Source organism: Trichomycterus rosablanca, chromosome 7 (genome assembly GCF_030014385.1).
Source record: "Trichomycterus rosablanca isolate fTriRos1 chromosome 7, fTriRos1.hap1, whole genome shotgun sequence".
Classification (NCBI taxonomy): domain Eukaryota; kingdom Metazoa; phylum Chordata; class Actinopteri; order Siluriformes; family Trichomycteridae; genus Trichomycterus; species Trichomycterus rosablanca.
In genome coordinates, this window is record NC_085994.1 from 19969962 (window position 1) to 19990599 (window position 20638).

At 41.0% G+C, this 20638-nt stretch overlaps 1 protein-coding gene across 1 annotated transcript in view; it reads right to left on the bottom strand.

Annotated features, from left to right (window-relative positions):
* ntng2a (netrin g2a) overlaps positions 1-20638 on the bottom strand; it is a 121048-nt gene that overhangs the window by 40863 nt on the left and 59547 nt on the right. The window contains exon 3 of the mRNA XM_062999099.1: positions 2400-2572. Within this exon, the coding sequence (XP_062855169.1) occupies positions 2400-2572 (173 nt within the window). The remainder of the gene's footprint in view (positions 1-2399; positions 2573-20638) is intronic.

The window sequence follows — 20638 nt, forward strand, 5'->3', positions numbered from 1 at the left end:
GTTCCCTGCAACATCCCCCACTTTTAAAATTTGTTTTCTAGCAATATGTGCACTCTCAGCAGTACTGTAAAAACTGACACCACAGTTTTGACCCTATTCCAGCATGTTTCCTAACAAAGCAATCTGGCGTCTTGCTAGACTAAAAATGATTGGATGGCTGTTTTTTTTTTTCTTTTACAATATCCATTTTATTCAATTTTATTTTTCTGCTTTACCACCACTTTATCCTGGTCAGGGGCGACATGGTGGCGCAGTGGGTAGCGCTGTCGCACATTAAGGGTTTGATTTCCCCTGTGTGGAGTTTGCATGTTCTTCCCGTGTCTGTGTGGGTTTCCCCCGGGAGCTTTCCTTCCACAGTCCAAAGACATGCTGTCAGGTTAATTGAGGCTACACTATTGCCCTGAGTGTGAATTCATGTGTGTGTGTTTGCCCTTTGATGGAGTGGAGAGAGTTTAGGGGGCAAGCCGTAGCCTAGTGGTTAAGGTACTGGACTAGTTCAGACCCCACCACTGCCAGGTTGCTGCTGTTGGGCTCTTGAGCAAGGCCCTTAACCCTCAGATGCTCAGACTGTATACTGTAACTGTACTGTAAGTCGCTTCGGATAAAGGCGTCTGCTAAATGCCGAAAATGTACAAGTGTAAATGAATGTAACGTCAGGTAAGTAGGTAAGGGGGTGACACTGTGGCACAAAAGGTAGCACTGTTGCCTCACAGCAAGAAGGGTCTGGGTACAGACAAAAGACAAAATTGACAGAGCGAGAGAGAGAGATTGACAAAGAGAGAGATCAGACAAGTAAGGAGAAAGGAAGGAAAAATAACAGAAGAGAGAGTACCATGGGAGAGTGAGACAATAAAGGCGATTTAGGGCTTTAGTTTAGAAAACAGGCACATCTTTATTTCTACAGCTAGTGCTAAGATGTCCCTGGATACTAGGAGAATAAAAAAGGCAGCTAGCGCAGAATTCCTATATGTACTGACTACATAGGGGAGCTGGATGTTTGTACATTGTGCGTGTAAAACTAAACAGATGATGACAAACAAAAGGAAAACCCCAACATGGTCAGATTTCAAGGTCCAATTTTCTTGAAATGGAAGGATTACCGCAAATCAATCCAGGTTTAGTCAAACTGCTCAACCTGTGTTTAATATGCTCAATAGCATGTGCAGCATACACCAAGAGAACAGTACAGACCCTATCAATGAAAGCTTCTGGTGGCTCTATTATGCCATAAGAGCAATTTGATGGCATCGTTTTGGTTCCTTTAAAGGGTTTTTGCTACTAAATAGAATGTTATTCTAATAGAATGTTAGGTTGAGATCCATAGGCTGAGAGGAGTTACTGAATAGACTGCTGAGTATAAAAAGCAAAAGCCTTCCCAGAAGAGTTGAAGCTGTCATAGCTGCATAGGGTGGGCTGACATCATATTAAACACTAAGGAGTAAGAATGGGATGTCACTGAAGTTCATATACTGTACGTGTGAAGGCAGACAAGGTAATACTTTCGGCAATATAGTACATATATATATATATATATATATATATATATATATATATATATATATATATATATATATATATATATATATATATATATATATAAATATAAATATATATAAATTTTTTGTTTATGCATTTTCTCCCCTTTTTCTCCCGACTTTTTAGCGCATCAAATTGCCCGATTGCGTCATACTTCCTCTCCACCAATGCCGATCCCCGCTTTGATTGAGGAGAATGAAGCTAACCCATGCCCCCTCCGACACGTGGGCAGCAGCCGTATGCATTTTGTCACCTACACTTTGACTAGTGCAATGCAGATCAGCATTGTGTACGAAGAGACACACCCTGACAGCACTCTTTTCCCGTCTCTGTGCAGGCGCCAACAATCAGCCAGCACAGGTCGTAATTGCATTAGTTATGAGAGAGTCCCTATCCGGCTTATAATATCCCACCCCTATCTGAACAACAGGCCAATCGTTGTTCATGTGGCTGCTCAGCCCAGCCGGCAGGCAGAGCTGAGACTCGATACAATGTATTTGAAATCCCAGCTCTGGTTTCAGTGTGTGTTTTTACCGCTGTGCCACCTAAGCGGCACAACTAGGACACTATAAAGAGGTTTTGGATGAATGGGTTTGACAGTGCTCCTCTCAACTACCACTATACACACACTGACTGTGGGGATATCATTTAAAAAATGGTGTTTCATCCTTCTAGTACTGTTTTAAAAACTCTCTGGTGGCTTGTAGTGGCCCATCACATTATTAGGGTATTTAATGTCTGTTTTCCTTTAATCTGACACTTATCTTTTTGTGAATAGTTGTTTATTTATTGTTCCCACTTTCGTCCACAGTGACAAAGTGTGTGTGTGTGTGTTGGACGTCTGACAGGTGCAAAGTACTTACAGGCGTTAGGGGATCCATTCGGGGTGGGCAGGTATGAGCCGGGCTTCCACGACTTGGCCTTAAAGCCGCGGGCACAGCGGGCGCAGTCCTGCCCTGTGGTGTTGTGCTCGCAGTTGCACTGCAGGCTGCCATCGCGGAATGTGCACTGTCCAGCATGAAGATTACACTTACACCTGTACACACACACACACACACACACAGAAAGAGGCAAACCAATTAACACACTGGTCATAGTGTGCCTCCTGACGAGCCAAGGGCAAGGACTATCCCTTTGAGGAAAGCCTGTGCTGTGTATTCACACAACCCCCCTGAGATATCTCATTAGCTCTCTGAAGCTAGTAGCTAATTAGTTGAAACAAGTGTGTTCGTGAATGGCAGTGCCCTGGAGCTGCAGGAGTCGAAGTCCTGGTGGGTAAATTTGAAAAGCCACAGAGGTGACACTATCTGAATCCCTAAACTGGAGTGGAACATCCCTAAGTTAAAGGAGTAGATTTTTTGTACTACCCGCACTTCTGCTCCCTCCTGCCCATGCTATACCGTATGTGTGTATAAAGTAACGGTCATGGTGGGTCCAGTTTCCCCAGAATCCAGTGTAGAGCACCCCATTCTTTCCTGGAATTTTTCACACACCCTCTCTTACACATGTCCAATCTGCGGCCACTTTTTATCACCCGTGTGTTGTTTAACCACACTGAGTCGTATCTTGTACAGAGAGCCCAAAGCACTAAGCTTCATGTGACCCCCCACCTCCTATTCACACAGGTATCCAAAGCAGTCCCAGAGACCGATGGCATATTGCAGTGGCTTCAGGGTGACCATTCCTCCTTTAAACACAGCCAAATGTGTTCCTGTGAACGCCCAGCCAGGTCGATAACTCTATGGACGCCAGGTCTGTGACTTTGCTAAGATTTAAACTTGCAAGTTCAAAAAACTCCACAGTTGTGTGCTAGCTGATTAGATCGTTGTGCCACCCGAGCATCTGGAGCCATTCAGACTTCTTCACACCTAGGTGCAATTTAAATAAGACATTTCACTATTTTTACTAATTTGGTCTTGTTCCTCAAAATATACACAAATAGACCCTGTTAGAACCAAAGGTGTTTTTTTTTTTTTTTTTATTGATATTTTTTATTATTATATGCAAGAAATAAAGAGCATTAGTATGTACATGTCAGGTTAAGTGCTTGGTAAAAAGGTGGATTTTTAATCATCTTTTTTTTTCAAGACAGTGAGAGACAGACAAGGGAAGCTCGTTTCACCACTTGGGTGCAAGTACAGAGAAGAGCCTTGATGCTTGTCTTCCATGAGTTCTGGGTGGTTGATCAGCAAGACTAGTGGCTCGGAGGTTGCGTGGTACAGAGCAGGGTTTTTTGACTTTGTAGGCATCAGTGTTTTAAACTGAAGGAGCGCAGCTACAGGAAGCCAGTGAAGAGAACGCAGCATGACTTAAAATGTTTTATTTATTTTCACTAACTGTGTAATCCTTAAACACATGTATGTGGACAGAAATTAAATCAAGTCTTTGATATTATATAGATGTCTAGATATTACAAAATTCAGCCACAAGGATTCTAACCCATACTAGATCCTGGGAGCACATCACCCCAACTCTGAAACATCTACACTGGCTTCCAGTACAGTACCAAATACAATATAAACTGCTGGTGCTGATTTTTAGATTTTTACACGGCCTCACACCTTCATATCTTGGAAGTCTGCTTACATCATATTCTCCAGCTCGGTCCCTGCGCTCTTCCACCCTGTATCTGCTCAAAGTTCCACCCTCTAAATTACGTACACTTGGTGACATGGCAGTTGCTTGCCCCAAAATGTGGAATAGTCTCCCTCACGACTTACGTGCTCGTAAAAAACACATGTATAGCGTTTCCACATTTGTAAATGTATATTTTTATTTATATTTTATATTTATTTTCATTGTACAGTGCCTTTGGGTGTCATTGAAGGCGCTTTTCAAATAAAAATGTATTATATTAATATTATTATTATATTATACACAATATATATATATTTTGTTTATGCATTTTCTCCCTTTTTTCTCCTGACTTTATTGCATCCAATTGCCCGATTGCGTCATGGTTCCTATCCATTAATGCCGACCCCGGCTTTGATTGAGGAGAACGAAGCTAACCCACGCCCCCTCCGACATGTGGGCAGCAGCCGTATGCATCTTGTCACCTACACTTGACGAGTACATATGCGGATCAGCACTGTGTACAGAGAGACACACCCTGATCAGCGCACTCTTTCCTTGTCTCTGTGCAGGCGCCATCAATCAGCCAGCAGAGGTCATAGTTGCACCAATCATGAAAGAGTTCCTATCTGGCTTAATATCCCACCTCTATATGAACAACAGGCCAATCGTTGGTGGCCGATCAGCCCAGCTGGCAGGCAGAGGTGGGACTTAATACGATGTATTCGAGATCCCAGCTCTGGTGTTCTAGCATGTGTTTTTACCGCTGCGCCACCTGAGCGGCCACAAAAATATATTTGAGTAAATTGCACCTTTTATAATTTGCAACTTTCTGGAAAGATTTTATCAAACAGATAGCTATAATAGATAATAAAGATTTAATGAAATACTTAGAATAAATAATGGTTGTGGTAATTAAATTTTCAGTCAATTCAGTAAAATTCGAAAATGAGACATAAAAGATAAATAGCTACAAAGTCATAAGAAAAATCGCAAACACCCCCTGTCAATACAACTGCTTTGATAATAATAATAACATGTTAATAAAACCATCTCTGGACAGCGTGCTACACAAGATTTCCCAACTTCAACTCTAGAATTATTATATGAAAAGGTAATAAAGAAGCTGACAGTCTCTCAAAAAGAGTAGCATTATTATAACACTCTGCACAGTAAACACTGAACTGCAGTGTAGTTTGCAATCTCATTTTGCAAAACGTCTAAAATTTACACACACATCTTTACACACATCCAAACAGTGGTCAGATGGAATAAATATAGAACTCTTTTACAATAGTTCAGTTTGTTATTTGGTTTTAAGAACACTAAAGTGGCTAGTTAGAAGACTAAAGTATGGAAGAGGAAGCACTGTGATTTAGAGCTGCTTGTTAGCATAAGTACTGAGACATTACACTGTATAAAAGGAAGTATAAATGATGCAGCAGTACCATATCATCTTTCATAATAGAGGAGAATTTGTTCTCGTAGTTCATCGAACAATAGCTTGACATTATAATAATATAACGCTAAATAATAACTCAGGGCTGGTTTTACAAAAAGGGTTCCTGCATGGCCGTGCTAATCTCTTGACTTAAAATCACAAGCATATCTGAAGGGGCTCATCCAAACATAAAGTATTAAAGACTAGAGATGGGACGATCGATTGGCTATGAATCGGTATCGGCCGATTTTTAATCAAAATATGCTATCGGCGATCGGCGATATTTCCTAAAAGTAGCCGATCCGATCGTGTGATATATAAAGATCACGTTAAGTTAACAGCTCAGTGGATTGATCCAGACTTTGAGCTACGAAGCACCAACCATCACATCACCATTCATCAACAATCGTACAGAAACCATCGTGAAAGCTCTTACGATGTAATTTTGCTGATTGTAATATTTACTTTAAAAAGATAATTCAACCCGGTCACATCTGAGTCGATTCTATCAGAACGTTATATAAACTCCTGGTTCACTTTGGTAAATCGTAAGCGGTTCTTACTTGTGATGTAGATGAGAACAGAAAACGTTACAGAGCCAATCAGAGGCAAAAGTTTATTCATTACCAAATTCGTTAGTTCAGGATCATCTGCTGAACTTTTAGAAAACTTTTAGCTCCTTAGACGGAACGAGTCTGACGGTCGGTTACAGATCTGTGGTAATAGCAGTTTAATTAAGCTTTTTAATTAAGCTTTTTAATGTAAGAGTCACACAAAATGTTCTGTAGTAGTTGGTGTTTATTTAAAACCACGACATTTAATTAATAACAGTAAACACGGAGAGATAACCGAGAAGAGAAACTTACGCTTCACATAAAAACGAATCAACTCATGAATCAATGAATCACTTATAGCGATACTGTGAACAAAGCGTATCTTCTAAAGGCACACACACACGCGCGCTGCTCCGGTTTATCTTTACTGTGAGGCTCTTTTTAAGTTTATTTACTGCTAATCCACCCCCCCCCCGATCGGAATCGGCTATCGGCCGATGTCCCTGAAAGGAGATCGGAGATCGGAATCGGTGCCAAAAACCCCGATCGGTCCATCTCTATTAAAGACAATTAACCAAGAGAAATGGGCAAAAACTACCATGGGAACTACAATGCTGCAAAAAACTTTTTTTTTACTACCAAAATATGTTTCAAAGCTGTAACTGTTTTCAGTTACAGTTTTTCTTAGTTTAAACACATTTCTAGAAACAGTGGCTCAATTTCTCAAAAATAAATACAAACCGAACTTTATCAAAGCTCCACAAATCCCTTGCAAAATGAAACACAGCACTCAAAACCATGCTTAAAAAAGGTTAAGGACAGGCCTCTCAGGTGGCGCAGCAGTAAAAACACACGCTGGAACCAGAGCTGGGGTCTCGAATACATCGTATCAAATCTCAGCTCTGCCTGGCCTGTTGTTCAGATATGGGTGGGAATAAACCAGAGAGGGTCTCTCTCTCATAACTAATGCAATTGCTCTGCTGGCTGATTGATTGTGCCTGCACAGAGATGAGAAAAGAGTGCTCTCAGGGTGTGTCTCTCCGTACACTGTGCTGAGCTGCACTGCACTGGATAAGGTGTAGGTGATAAGATGCATACAGCATGCTGCCCACGTGCCGGAGGGGGAGTGGGTTAGCTTCGTTCTCCTCAATCAGAGCAGGTATCGGCATTGGAGAGGAAGCATGACGCAATTGGGCAATTGGCCGCGCTAAAAAGGGAGAAAAATGCATAAGTCATATATATATATATATACAGTATATATATATATATATATATATATATATATATATATATTATTTATGCATTTTTCTCCCCTTTCTCTCCCTTTTTTGCTCAGGGGCCCAACAGTGGCAACTTGGCAATGGTGTGGCTTAGCCTTTTCTACACTCCTAGCGAGGCGCCTAATCTTGCTTAGATGGAAACACAGGGACGTTGCACAATTTCTTTATGTAGTGAAAATTTGGTGCACAATGAGGACCAACACATGAAGTTTCTCCCATACTTGGGGGAAGTTCCTGGAGTTTTTCTCTAACATCACTTTTTTTTTTTTTTTTTACAGTACCACACATGTTGTGGTGGACTTATGTACAAGCAATTAAATGTAATTTTATGATTACTATTTTTTTTTTACCTCAGGGTTGCTGAAGTAGGTCCAATTGTGGATTAGGGATGGGAGAGATGGGTTATTGTGGTGTGGCAACTTGTATTAATATGTAAATTCAACTTCAACCAAAACAGTACACACAGCTACTATGTGCTTATCACTTACAGTACATCAAATCAGGTATGTTTTGGCTTCAGGAGGCCACGTTACATATTGAAATGCATACAAGTGTGTAGAAATAAGTTCCCTTTTTCTCATTTTGGTAAAGTGTAGAGTTTTATTGTCCCTAAATAGCATCACAGTACTACATATATAAGCAGATGTTACCTATTTCACACAGTGTGTAGCAAAACTAAATTTCCCCTATGTACATACAGTGAGAAACAGGACAAAGAAAATCAGTGCATATATACAAACTATTTATTTGCTGAATGAAACTGATCCCTATGCATTCTGCCTCTGATCCTGGTCCGATCAAAGTACCTCATTACCACAATAGCTGTGATGTTTTCCCTGGCCAAGCAGTAGGGGAAAAACACATGACATGGTGAATCCATCCCTGGCATTCAACTGTGTTAGTGTCATTACATATCCCCTCCAATGCCTGGAGTAGTGCCACATGTTCGTGGGGTCTGCGTTCATACACTTTCCATCACCATGCTGAACAAATTTTCTCTATTGGATTCAGAAATAGGGAATATGGTGGATGGAACTGACAGGTACATTGTGTCTTGAATCAACACCAGCTGAGAATAAAACAGGTATATCGTGTTCTGATTGAAAAGCCATTTTGACCGAGTGAAGGCGCAACAATAACAGTACTCCAGTATACTCTGACAAATGATTGAATGAGGATGTTCTTCTAGTTCAGTTTGCACAGGTGCAACATGAGTGAGACTAATTGGTAATCAGGGTGTTGTATTTTTAAAGCCAGTGTTTATAGGTTACCAAAATGTGTTAAATTATGCAATTTGTGTTCAGAAATTTGCAAAACCGTGACTTGATATTTGATCAAGAACCAATGGAATTGAAGTAATGTTGTTGATACATGGTCTTCAAATTTTCAGATTTGTGTGCATAGTTCCATTTTTGTGTCGCTAAAATGGGAAAAAAAAACTCTCCCTTTTTCTCGCAATCTAGTCATGTCAAATTCCCAACTGTAACAGGCTGTCATGCACCCCCATTAACATGCATGCAGTTGCTGGCTACTTCTTTTCACCCCCATAGACGGAGTCTAACGAAGAACTGTATTGCAGACAAAGAGTCATGCAGTTCTACCTTTAAATAATCCATCCTTTCAGATGCCTCGACCAGCCAGTAGAGGTCGTGGTTGCAGCAGCAATGAGGAACCCATTAGACTTTCCTAAGTATATGTATATTTACTGATTAGCCATAACATTAAAACCACCTCCTTGTTTCTACACTCACTGTCTATTTTATCAGCTCCACTTACTGACTGTAGTCCATCTGTTTCTCTGCATGCTTTGTTAGCCCCCTTTCATGCTGTTCCTCAATGGTCAGGACCCCCACAGGACCACCACAGAGTAGGTATTATTTTAATGGTGGATCATTCTCAGCACTACAGTGACAATGACATGGTGGTGGTGTGTTAGTGTGTGTTGTGCTGGTATGAGTGGATCAGACACAGAAGCACTGCTGGAGTTTTTAAACACCTCACTGTCACTGCTGGACTGAGAATAGTCCACCAACCAAAAATATCCAGCCAACAGCGCCCCGTGGGCAGCATCCTGTGACCACTGATAAAGGTCTAAAAGATGACCAACTCAATCAGCAGCAATAGATGAGCGATCGTCTCTGACTTTACATCTACAAGGTGAACCAACTAGGTAGGAGTGTCTGATAGAGTGAACAGTGAGTGGACACGGTATTTAAAAACTCCAGCAGCGCTGCTGTGTCTGATCCACTCATACCAGCACAACACACACTAACACACCACCACCATGTCAGTGTCACTGCAGTGCTGAGAATGATCCACCACCCAAATAATTTTTGCTCTGTAGTGGTCCTGGGAGAGTCCTGACCATTGAAGAACAGCATGAAAGAGAGCTAACAAAGCATGCAGAGAAACAGATGGACTACAGTCAGTAATTGCAGAACATCAAAGTGCTTTTATATGGAAAGTGGAGCTGATAAAATTGACAGTGAGTGTAGAAACAAGGAGGTGGTTTTAATGTTATGGCTGATCAGTGTATATGATTTCAAATGTATTATTTTATATAATAGAAATGGTGTCCTATACTCTTCTCACTTTTTGAAGTGCAGCCGTGTTCATTTAACATGGCAGATCTCCTTACAGCACACTTGCTATGTTAAAATACTTTTGTCTGCAACGTTATATGTTTCATTTCTAATAAACGTGGCCTAGACATTAGCGCCAGCTTTGTGATGAAGCTAAGAACGACCAGATGTGAGTTGCTACGTTATACGGATGTAAGATATGCGAAGTCTATGTGGCATATGAAGGCAGAGCAGTCAGTTGATACTTGATCTGGCTTTGTTCTTATGTAAAAGCTGACTGCAGTGCGAACTGAAAGACTGAAGATGAATACTGAAGTAAATGACATGCAACTGCTGCGCTCTGGGGGGATATACACAGCAAAATAAGAGAGACAGAGAGAGGAAGAGAGAGATATGATTTCTCGCCTAATTAAAATAAATGGGTGATACCGAGATGGCATCTGCTGTCAAGTGTTTTTCTGCCTTATTGTAGTTGCTTGGTGTTATAAGAAAAATCTGCAGAGTGGCACAAAGCTCGGCATCTGCACTGCCAGCTTATGACCGATGCTCACGCCCCCTCACAACCAGCCCAGTTCAAAGTTAGCAGAGATTAAATGGATCCAAACTGAGTTTGTATGAAAATTCTTACTTTCAGAATTACAATCAAATGAATGAGTGAATGCTTTTCTCCCCACTGGAGGGAGCAACTCTACTGTCTATTTGCATAAAGGATGGCATGTGCGAATACCCATTTGCATGAAATATGTATGAATCTGACCTGTATATTTTCTCATGACAGTGCCCGGTAACTAAACCGTAGCCAATATATTGCCATCTAATGAGATTTTAGCTCACATGCGCCATCGATGATGAACTGTATGAAACTGAATTAACTAAAATGAAAAAGTTTATCACTACCGAACAACTCAATGACCTTTGCACTCTTGGCTTGGGAGGTCTTTACTGATTGTGTTCTGGCTTGTGTTAATGCTACCCATAGATAAATAAAATGTATGCCACTACATCTTACTTAGTGAGTTACACTATATGGCCAATTGTTAACTGGTGATCAAATCTATAAGAACAGTTTGAGGAAGACCTTTACCTCTTCCAACATAACTGTGCCCCTCTGCACAAAGCGAGGTTCACATGGTTTGATGAGTATGGTGTGGAACTCCAGTGGCCTACACAGAGCCCTGACCTCAAACCCATTAAAGTTGCTGTTTTGTAAAGTTTTTGACTCAGCAAAAACTGTTATTGTATTTTGTTGTTATATTATTTAGTAGCTGTTTTATGCTAGATGCAGCCTTGCTTTATCAAGAAAACATGGCTCAAGGTACCAGACTATTGATTGGAAAGTTTGGGGTTCATGCCCCACCACTGCCAACAGCCACTGTTGACTCCCAAAGCATGGCCTCTAAGTATATATGGCTTTATTGCTTGGATTGTATTCTGTCTCATTTGTAAGGTGCTTTTGGATTCAAAGTTCTGCCAAAAGTGTTTGTTTGATTGATGCTTTATATATATACAGTGTATCACAAAAGTGAGTACACCCCTCACATTTCTGCAGATATTTAAGTATATCTTTTCATGGGACAACACTGACAAAATGACACTTTGACACAATGAAAAGTAGTCTGTGTGCAGCTTATATAACAGTGTAAATTTATTCTTCCCTCAAAATAACTCAATATACAGCCATTAATGTCTAAACCACCGGCAACAAAAGTGAGTACACCCCTTAGTGAAAGTTCCTGAAGTGTCAATATTTTGTGTGGCCACCATTATTTCCCAGAACTGCCTTAACTCTCCTGGGCATGGAGTTTAACAGAGCTTCACAGGTTGCCACTGGAATGCTTTTCCACTCCTCCATGACGACATCACGGAGCTGGCGGATATTCGAGACTTTGCGCTCCTCCACCTTCCGCTTGAGGATGCCCCAAAGATGTTCTATTGGGTTTAGGTCTGGAGACATGCTTGGCCAGTCCATCACCTTTACCCTCAGCCTCTTCAATAAAGCAGTGGTCGTCTTAGAGGTGTGTTTGGGGTCATTATCATGCTGGAACACTGCCCTGCGACCCAGTTTCCGGAGGGAGGGGATCATGCTCTGCTTCAGTATTTCACAGTACATATTGGAGTTCACGTGTCCCTCAATGAAATGTAACTCCCCAACACCTGCTGCACTCATGCAGCCCCAGACCATGGCATTCCCAGCACCATGCTTGACTGTAGGCATGACACACTTATCTTTGTACTCCTCACCTGATTGCCGCCACACATGCTTGAGACCATCTGAACCAAACAAATGAATCTTGGTCTCATCAGACCATAGGACATGGTTCCAGTAATCCATGTCCTTTGTTGACATGTCTTCAGCAAACTGTTTGCGGGCTTTCTTGTGTAGAGACTTCAGAAGAGGCTTCGTTCTGGGGTGACAGCCATGCAGACCAATTTGATGTAGTGTGCGGCGTATGGTCTGAGCACTGACAGGCTGACCCCCCACCTTTTCAATCTCTGCAGCAATGCTGACAGCACTCCTGCGCCTATCTTTCAAAGACAGCAGTTGGATGTGACGCTGAGCACGTGCACTCAGCTTCTTTGGACGACCAACACGAGGTCTGTTCTGAGTGGACACTGCTCTTTTAAAACGCTGGATGATCTTGGCCACTGTGCTGCAGCTCAGTTTCAGGGTGTTGGCCATCTTCATGTAGCGCAACAATTCGTCTTTTAAGATCCTCAGAGAGTTCTTTGCCATGAGGTGCCATGTTGGAACTTTCAGTGACCAGTATGAGAGAGTGTGAGAGCTGTACTACTAAATTGAACACACCTGCTCCCTATGCACACCTGAGACCTAGTAACACTAACAAATCACATGACATTTTGGAGGGAAAATGACAAGCAGTGCTCAATTTGGACATTTAGGGGTGTAGTCTCTTAGGGGTGTACTCACTTTTGTTGCCGGTGGTTTAGACATTAATGGCTGTATATTGAGTTATTTTGAGGGAAGAATAAATTTACACTGTTATATAAGCTGCACACAGACTACTTTTCATTGTGTCAAAGTGTCATTTTGTCAGTGTTGTCCCATGAAAAGATATACTTAAATATCTGCAGAAATGTGAGGGGTGTACTCACTTTTGTGATACACTGTATATATATATATATATATATATATATATATATATATATATATATATATATATATATATATATATATACTGGTGCTGGTCATAACATTACAATATCATGAAAAAGTTGATTTATTTCAGTAATTCCATTCAAAAAGTGAAACTTGTATATTATATTCATTCATTACACACAGACTGATATATTTCAAATGTTTATTTCTTTTAATGTTGATGATTATAACTGACAACTAATGAAAACCCCAAATTCAGTATCTCAGAAAATTAGAATATTACTTAAGACCAATACAAAAAAAGGATTTTTAGAAATGTTGGCCAACTGAAAAGTATGAACATGAAAAGTATGAGCATGTACAGCACTCAATACTTAGTTGGGGCTCCTTTTGCCTGGATTACTGCAGCAATGCGGCGTGGCATGGAGTCCATCAGTCTGTGGCACTGCTCAGGTGTTATGAGAGCCCAGGTTGCTCTGATAGTGGCCTTCAGCTCTTCTGAATTGTTGGGTCTGGCGTATCGCATCTTCCTCTTCACAATACCCCATAGATTTTCTATGGGGTTAAGGTCAGGCGAGTTTGCTGGCCAATTAAGAACAGGGATACCATGGTCCTTAAACCAGGTACTGGTAGCTTTGGCACTGTGTGCAGGTGCCAAGTTCTGTTGGAAAATGAAATCTGCATTTCCATAAAGTTGGTCAGCAGCAGGAAGCTTGAAGTGCTCTAAAACTTCCTGGTAGACGGCTGCGTTGACCTTAGACCTCAGAAAACACAGTGGACCAACACCAGCAGATGACATGGCACTCCAAACCATCACTGACTGTGGAAACTTTACACTGGACCTCAAGCAACGTGGATTCTGTGCCTCTCCTCTCTTCCTCCAGACTCTGGGACCTTGATTTCCAAAGGTAATGCAAAATTTACTTTCATCAGAGAACATAACTTTGGACCAATCAGCAGTCCTTTTTGTCTTTAGCCCATGCGAGACGCTTCTGACGCTGTCTCTTGTTCAAGAGTGGCTTGACACAAATAATGCGACAGCTGAAACCCATGTCTTGCATACGTCTGTGCGTGGTGGTTCTTGAAGCACTGACTCCAGCTGCAGTCCACTCTTTGTGAATCTCCCCCACATTTTTGAACGGGTTTTGTTTCACAATCCTCTCCAGGGTGCGGTTATCCCTATTGCTTGTACACTTTTTTCTACCACATCTTTTCCTTCCCTTCGCCTCTCTATTAATGTGCTTGGACACAGAGCTCTGTGAACAGCCAGCCTCTTTAGCAATGACCTTTTGTGTCTTGCCCTCCTTGTGCAAGGTGTCAATGGTCGTCTTTTGGACAACTGTCAAGTCAGCAGTCTTCCCCATGATTGTGTAGCCTACAGAACTAGACTGAGAGACCATTTAAAGGCCTTTGCAGGCATTTTGAGTTAATTAGCTGATTAGAGTGTGGCACCAGGTGTCTTCAATATTGTACCTTGTCACAATATTCTAATTTTCTGAGATACTGATTTTGGGGTTTTCATTAGTTGTCAGTTATAATCATCAACATTAAAAGAAATAAACATTTGAAATATATCAGTATGTGTGTAATGAATGAATATAATATACAAGTTTCACTTTTTGAATGGAATTACTGAAATAAATCAACTTTTTCATGATATTCTAATTTTATGACCAGCACCAGTATATACAGTGGGGTCAAAAAGTATTTAGTCAGCCACTGATTGTGCAAGTTCTCCTACTTAGAAAGATGAGAGAGGTCTGTAATTTTCATCATAGGTACACTTCAACTATGAGAGACAAAATGAGAAAAAAAAAATCCAGGAAATCACATTGTAGGATTTTTAAAGAATTTATTTGTAAATTATGGTGGAAAATAAGTATTTGGTCAATAACAAACAAGCAAGATTTCTGGCTCTCACAGACCTGTAACTTCTTCTTTAAGAAGCTCTTCTGTCCTCCACTCGTTACCTGTATTAATGGCACCTGTTTGACCTCGTTATCTGTATAAAAGACACCTGTCCACAGCCTCAAACAGTCAGACTCCAAACTCAACCATGGACAAGACCAAAGAGCTGTCGAAGGACACCAGGAAGAAAATTGTAGACCTGCACCAGGCTGGGAAGAGTGAATCTACAATAGGCAAGCAGGTTGGTGTGAATAAATCAACTGTGGGAGCAATTATAAGAAAATGGAAGACATACAAGACCATTGATAATCTCCCTTGGGGTCAAGATCTCATCCCGTGGGGTCAAAATGATCATGAGAATGGTGAGCAAAAATCCCAGAACTACACGGAGAGACCTGATGAATGACCTGCAGAGAGCTAGGACCAAAGTAACAAAGGGACCATCAGTAACACACTACGCCGAGAGGGACTCAAATCCTGCAGTGCCAGGCGTGTCCCCCTGCTTAAGCCAGTACATGTCCAGGCCCGTCTGAAGTTTGCCAGAGAGCATATGGATGATCCAGAAGAGGATTGGGAGAATATCATGTGGTCAGATGAAACCAAAATGGAACTTTTTGGTAAAAACTCAACTCGTCGTGTTTGGAGGAAGAAGAAGAACCCAAGAACTCCATACCTACTGTGAAGCATGGGGGTGGAAACATCATGCTTTGGGGCTGTTTTTCTGCAAAGGGGACAGGACGACTGATCCGTGTTAAGGGAAGAATGAACGGGGCCATGTATCATGAGATTTTAAGCCAAAACCTCCTTCCATCAGTGAGAGCATTGAAGATGGAATGTGGCTGGGTCTTCCAGCATGACAATGATCCCAAACACACCGCTCGGGCAACGAAGGAGTGGCTCCGTAAAAAGCATTTCAAGGTCCTGGAGTGGCCTAGCCAGTCTCCAGACCTCAACCCCATAGAAAATTTGTGGAGTCCGTGTTGCCCAGCGACAGCCCCAAAACATCACTGCTCTAGAGGAGATCTGCATGGAGGAATGGGCCAAAATACCAGCTACAGTGTGTGCAAACCTGGTGAAGACTTACAGGAAACGTTTGACCTCTGTCATTGCCAACAAAGGTTATGTTACAAAGTATTGAGTTGAATTTTTGTTATTGACCAAATACTTATTTTCCACCATAATTTACAAATAAATTCTTTAAAAATCCTACAATGTGATTTTCTGGATTTTTTTTTCTCATTTTGTCTCTCATAGTTGAAGTGTACCTATGATGAAAATTACAGACCTCTCTCATCTTTCTAAGTAGGAGAACCTGCACAATCAGTGGCTGACTAAATTCTTTTTGACCCCACTATATATATATATATTTTACGGATTTACTCCCTAGCAATCCGGTCCTAACAATCCTACGGCAATTCAGTTAGGATCGGTTAGTCAAAATGTCCAAGATGTCGAAGTCTAAAGCAGCTAAAAACACGACTCCGGTAACTGAGATGGAAAACCCCCAACCAATTCTGTGGACGCAGAGGGGGGTGTCAAAACACGGACGAGTATTTTTGTCTTTTAGACAGCACATAAAGCCTTGCACTTTCGCTGAATGTTCTAGTTTTACATTCAGCTATTAAGGTAGGCTGTGGTGTGTATTGTAGCTTCCATTTATTCTATCATTCAATTTATGAGTGTTTTTTAATGACTGCCGTGAAATGTGGCACATTTCTTTAAAAATTTGTGAAATTTGTCCTTGAACTTAAGCACATTTTCCTGTGAATTTAGTAGGGCCTTATTTATAGTACTTCTAAGAATTTAAGCATTTTTTGGGAGTGAGGGCTGCCAAATGTGAAAATGTTGCATAAGCAGCCTATTAGGCCACTACCTATCCTATGTGGTTGCCTGTTTTATAAACCATTCTTGACCATTGTGGATTAAAATCTCACAAGAAATGCAGCATCTACCTCACTAACTAACTAGTCTTTCACACAGTGTAAATCTACACCATATGGTTAAAGAAATACAAAACAGTATGGAATATAAATATTTTCCTTACGTGAATTTGTGCATTATTAATTATTAGTGGCTAAGGCTTTGATATTGTGTGAAGAATAATCAAAGCAGCTTAATGGAGTCTGGGAAATTGTAGTCAGTAATACATTTTAGTGCATGTAACAAAGCAGTGGTCTAATATTCTAATAGTACCACAAACTGTCATGTTTTTCCTACTAAAAATTGATTTAATAGGTACACTAAACACCCATAACATTAAAAACCACCTCCTTGTTTCTACACTCACTGTCCATGTGATCAGCTCCACTTACCATACAGAAGCACTTTGTAGTTCTACAATTACTGACTGTAGTCCATCTGTTTCTCTACATATCTTTTTGGCCTGCTTTCACCCTGTTCTTTAATGGTCAGGACCCCCACAGGGCCACCAAGAGCAGGTATTATTTAGGTGGTGGATCATTCTCAGCACTGCAGTGACACTGACATGGTGATGGTATGTTAGTGTGTGTTGTGCTGGTATGAGTGGAACAGACACAGCAGCGCTGCTGGAGTTTTTAAATACCGTGTCCACTCACTGTCCACTCTATTAGACACTCCTACCTAGTTGGTCCACCTTGTAGATGTAAAGTCAGAGACAATCGCTCATCTATTGCTGCTGTTTGAGTTGGTCATCTTCTAGACCTTCATCAGTGGTCACAGGGCGCTGCTCACGGGGCGCTGTTGGCTGGATATATTTTTGGTTGGTGGACTATTCTCAGTCCAGCAGTGACAGTGAGGTGTGTAAAAAAAAAAACACCATCAGCGCTGCTGTGTCTGATCCACTCATACCAGCACAACACACACTAACACACCACCACCATGTCAGTGTCACTGCAGTGCTGAGAATGATCCACCACCTAAATAATACCTGCTCTGTAGTGGTGCTGGGAGAGTTCTGACCATTAAAGAACAGTATGAAGAGGGGCTAACAAAGCATGCAGAGAAACAGATGGACTACAGTCAGTAATTGTAGAACTACAAAGTGCTTCTATATGGTAAGTGGAGCTGATAAAATGGACAGTGAGTGTAGAAACAAGGAGGTGGTTTTAATGTTATGGCTGATTGGTGTATATAGTTGTTCACACCTCTTGGCTCTTGAATCGGAGCCAGGCCGGAGCCCTGTGTGTCAAGATTAAATATGGGTTAATGTAACTTTATTTAATCTGTAACAGCTTAATTCATTACCAGTCAGTCTCTAATGAGACCTTAAATGTTAGAGACGTGTCTCACAGGGCTGATAAGTGTCCACATTCAGTCCATATCCCAACCATACGGCCTCCTCTCCTGTCCTGCCACTTAAATATTACATATAGCACTGGTTAATTGACAGAGTGAGGTTTTATTTCATTTCATCTACTTTAATTCTCTCCCTCTCCCTCTCTCTTTCTAAGGTCTCTGAAGCTAGAGTGCATCCTCCACCCTTTGGAGACCTCAAAGCCATAATTAAAACTTGATGTCAATCAAAATCTCTATAATTCAGGGCCCCTCCAAGAGCGCATGGTCATCAAGTCCCATTAATGACAAATTAATCAGCGGCAACTCTGCTCTCGCCATTTCATATAGCCTTGCCTTAGGGAGGGCCGTGAAGGGACGCACGATTCCTGATTTTAGGAAGGCATTAATCAGTTACAGCATGCTGAAGGCCCTGTCCAATTTCTGACATAATCTACAATGTGGGCTGCCACAATTTTATTAACTAGCACAGAGATTAAAATTTAGATCCACCAAGTGTCTAATGGCATTTTTTTAAATAATTGGTCTGTGAAATTATTGCTTTGAGGGCAAGTACAGACAGTTCTGTTTTACAACCACAAATCAGAAAAAGTTGGGACGATATGGAAAATGCAAATAATAACAAAAATAAATGCAAGGTTTCTTACATTTACTTTGTCTTCTTTTATTGTAGACAGTATAAATCCAAGATATTCCATGTTTTGTCTTCTTAACTTCATTTCATTTGTTAATATACCTCCATTCCTGCATTTCAGGCCTGCAACACTTTCCAAAAAAGTTGGGGCAGGGCAATTTAGGGCTAGTAATGAGGTAAAAAAACTAAATAATAATGTGATTACAAACAGGTGATGTCAACAGGTGATTGTAATCATGGTTTGGTACAAAAGCAGCATCCAGGAAAGGCTGAGTCTTTGGTGAGCAAAGATGATCAGAGGATCTCCAGTTTGTCAACAAATGTGTGAGAAAATGATTAAAATGTTTAAAAACAATGTACCTCAAAGTAGGATAGGAAGGGATTTGCATATTTCTCCCTCTACAGTGCAAAATATCATTAAACGATTCAAGGAATCGGGAGGAATTTCAGTGTGTAAAGGCCAATGGTGCAAGCTTATGCTGAACGCCTGTGATCTTTGATCCCTCAGACGGCACTGCATCAAGAACCGCCACTTAACAATAGCTGATATAACCACATGAGCAACAGATTACTCTGGCAAACCTTTATTAAGCACTACAATACAGAGTTACATGCACAAATACCACTGAAAACTTTACTGTGCAAAAAAGAAGCCTTATGTTAACAACGTCCAGAAGCGGCGTCGACTTCTCTTAGCTAGGAGGCATCTAGGTTGGACCATCACACCATGAATCAGCATTCCAAGTCTTTTTTGAAAAAAATGGACGCCGTGTGCTCCGGACCAAGATGAAAAGGACCATCCAGACTGTTATCAACAACAAGTCTAAAAGCCAGGGTCTGTCATGGTATGGGGCTGTGTCAGTGTCCTCGGCAAGGGTCATTTACACTTCTGTGATGACAGCATTAATGCAGAAAAGTACATTGAGATCTTAGAGCAACATATGCTGCCTTCAAGACATCATCTTCTCCAGGGACGTCCATACATTTTCAACAAGACAATGCAAAACCACATGCTGCACACATTACAAAGGCATGGCTGTGGAAGAAGAGGGTACGGGTACTGGACTGGCCTGCCTGCAGTCCTGACCTGTCCCCAATAGAGAATGTGTGGAGAAATTTTAAAACAAAAAATGTGACAACAACAACCCCGTATTTGTGCACACTTTAAGATGGGACAAAATAACACCTGAAACACTTCATGTGCTTAAAGTCTTGTGAGAAGGAATGGCAACATTAGTGGTAAATGCTTTACCGTCCCATTTTATGAATGAATGTACATTAACAAATGAAATGATGTTGACCAGACAGGTTCATACTGTCTGCAATTAAATAAAAGTCAAAGTAAATGTAAGAAACACTGCTTTTTTTTGCATTTTGCATACTGTCCCAGCTTTTTCTGATGTAGCTTACATCAAAGAATCATTTATTCATTTTTCAGTCATGTACACTTGACTACTGTATGACATTCAATCCTACCATATTCTGTATTGCACAATAAAAATACATATCCACTTATTCCCACCACAAAACTATTCCCAAAATAGTTGTTCTCACTATACCAGGCTGTAATTGATGCATCTCATGTCAGGTAAGCCCTCCGATGTCCCAGGAAGGGAGCACGCTCTAAACGATTCAATCACTGCTCAGACAGGGAGAAAAAACCCGGATAAAAGAAATCTGTCCACTCTGACAGTTGAATAAATGCCTGCTGGCATTTTGTAAATTTGCTCGGCTAGTG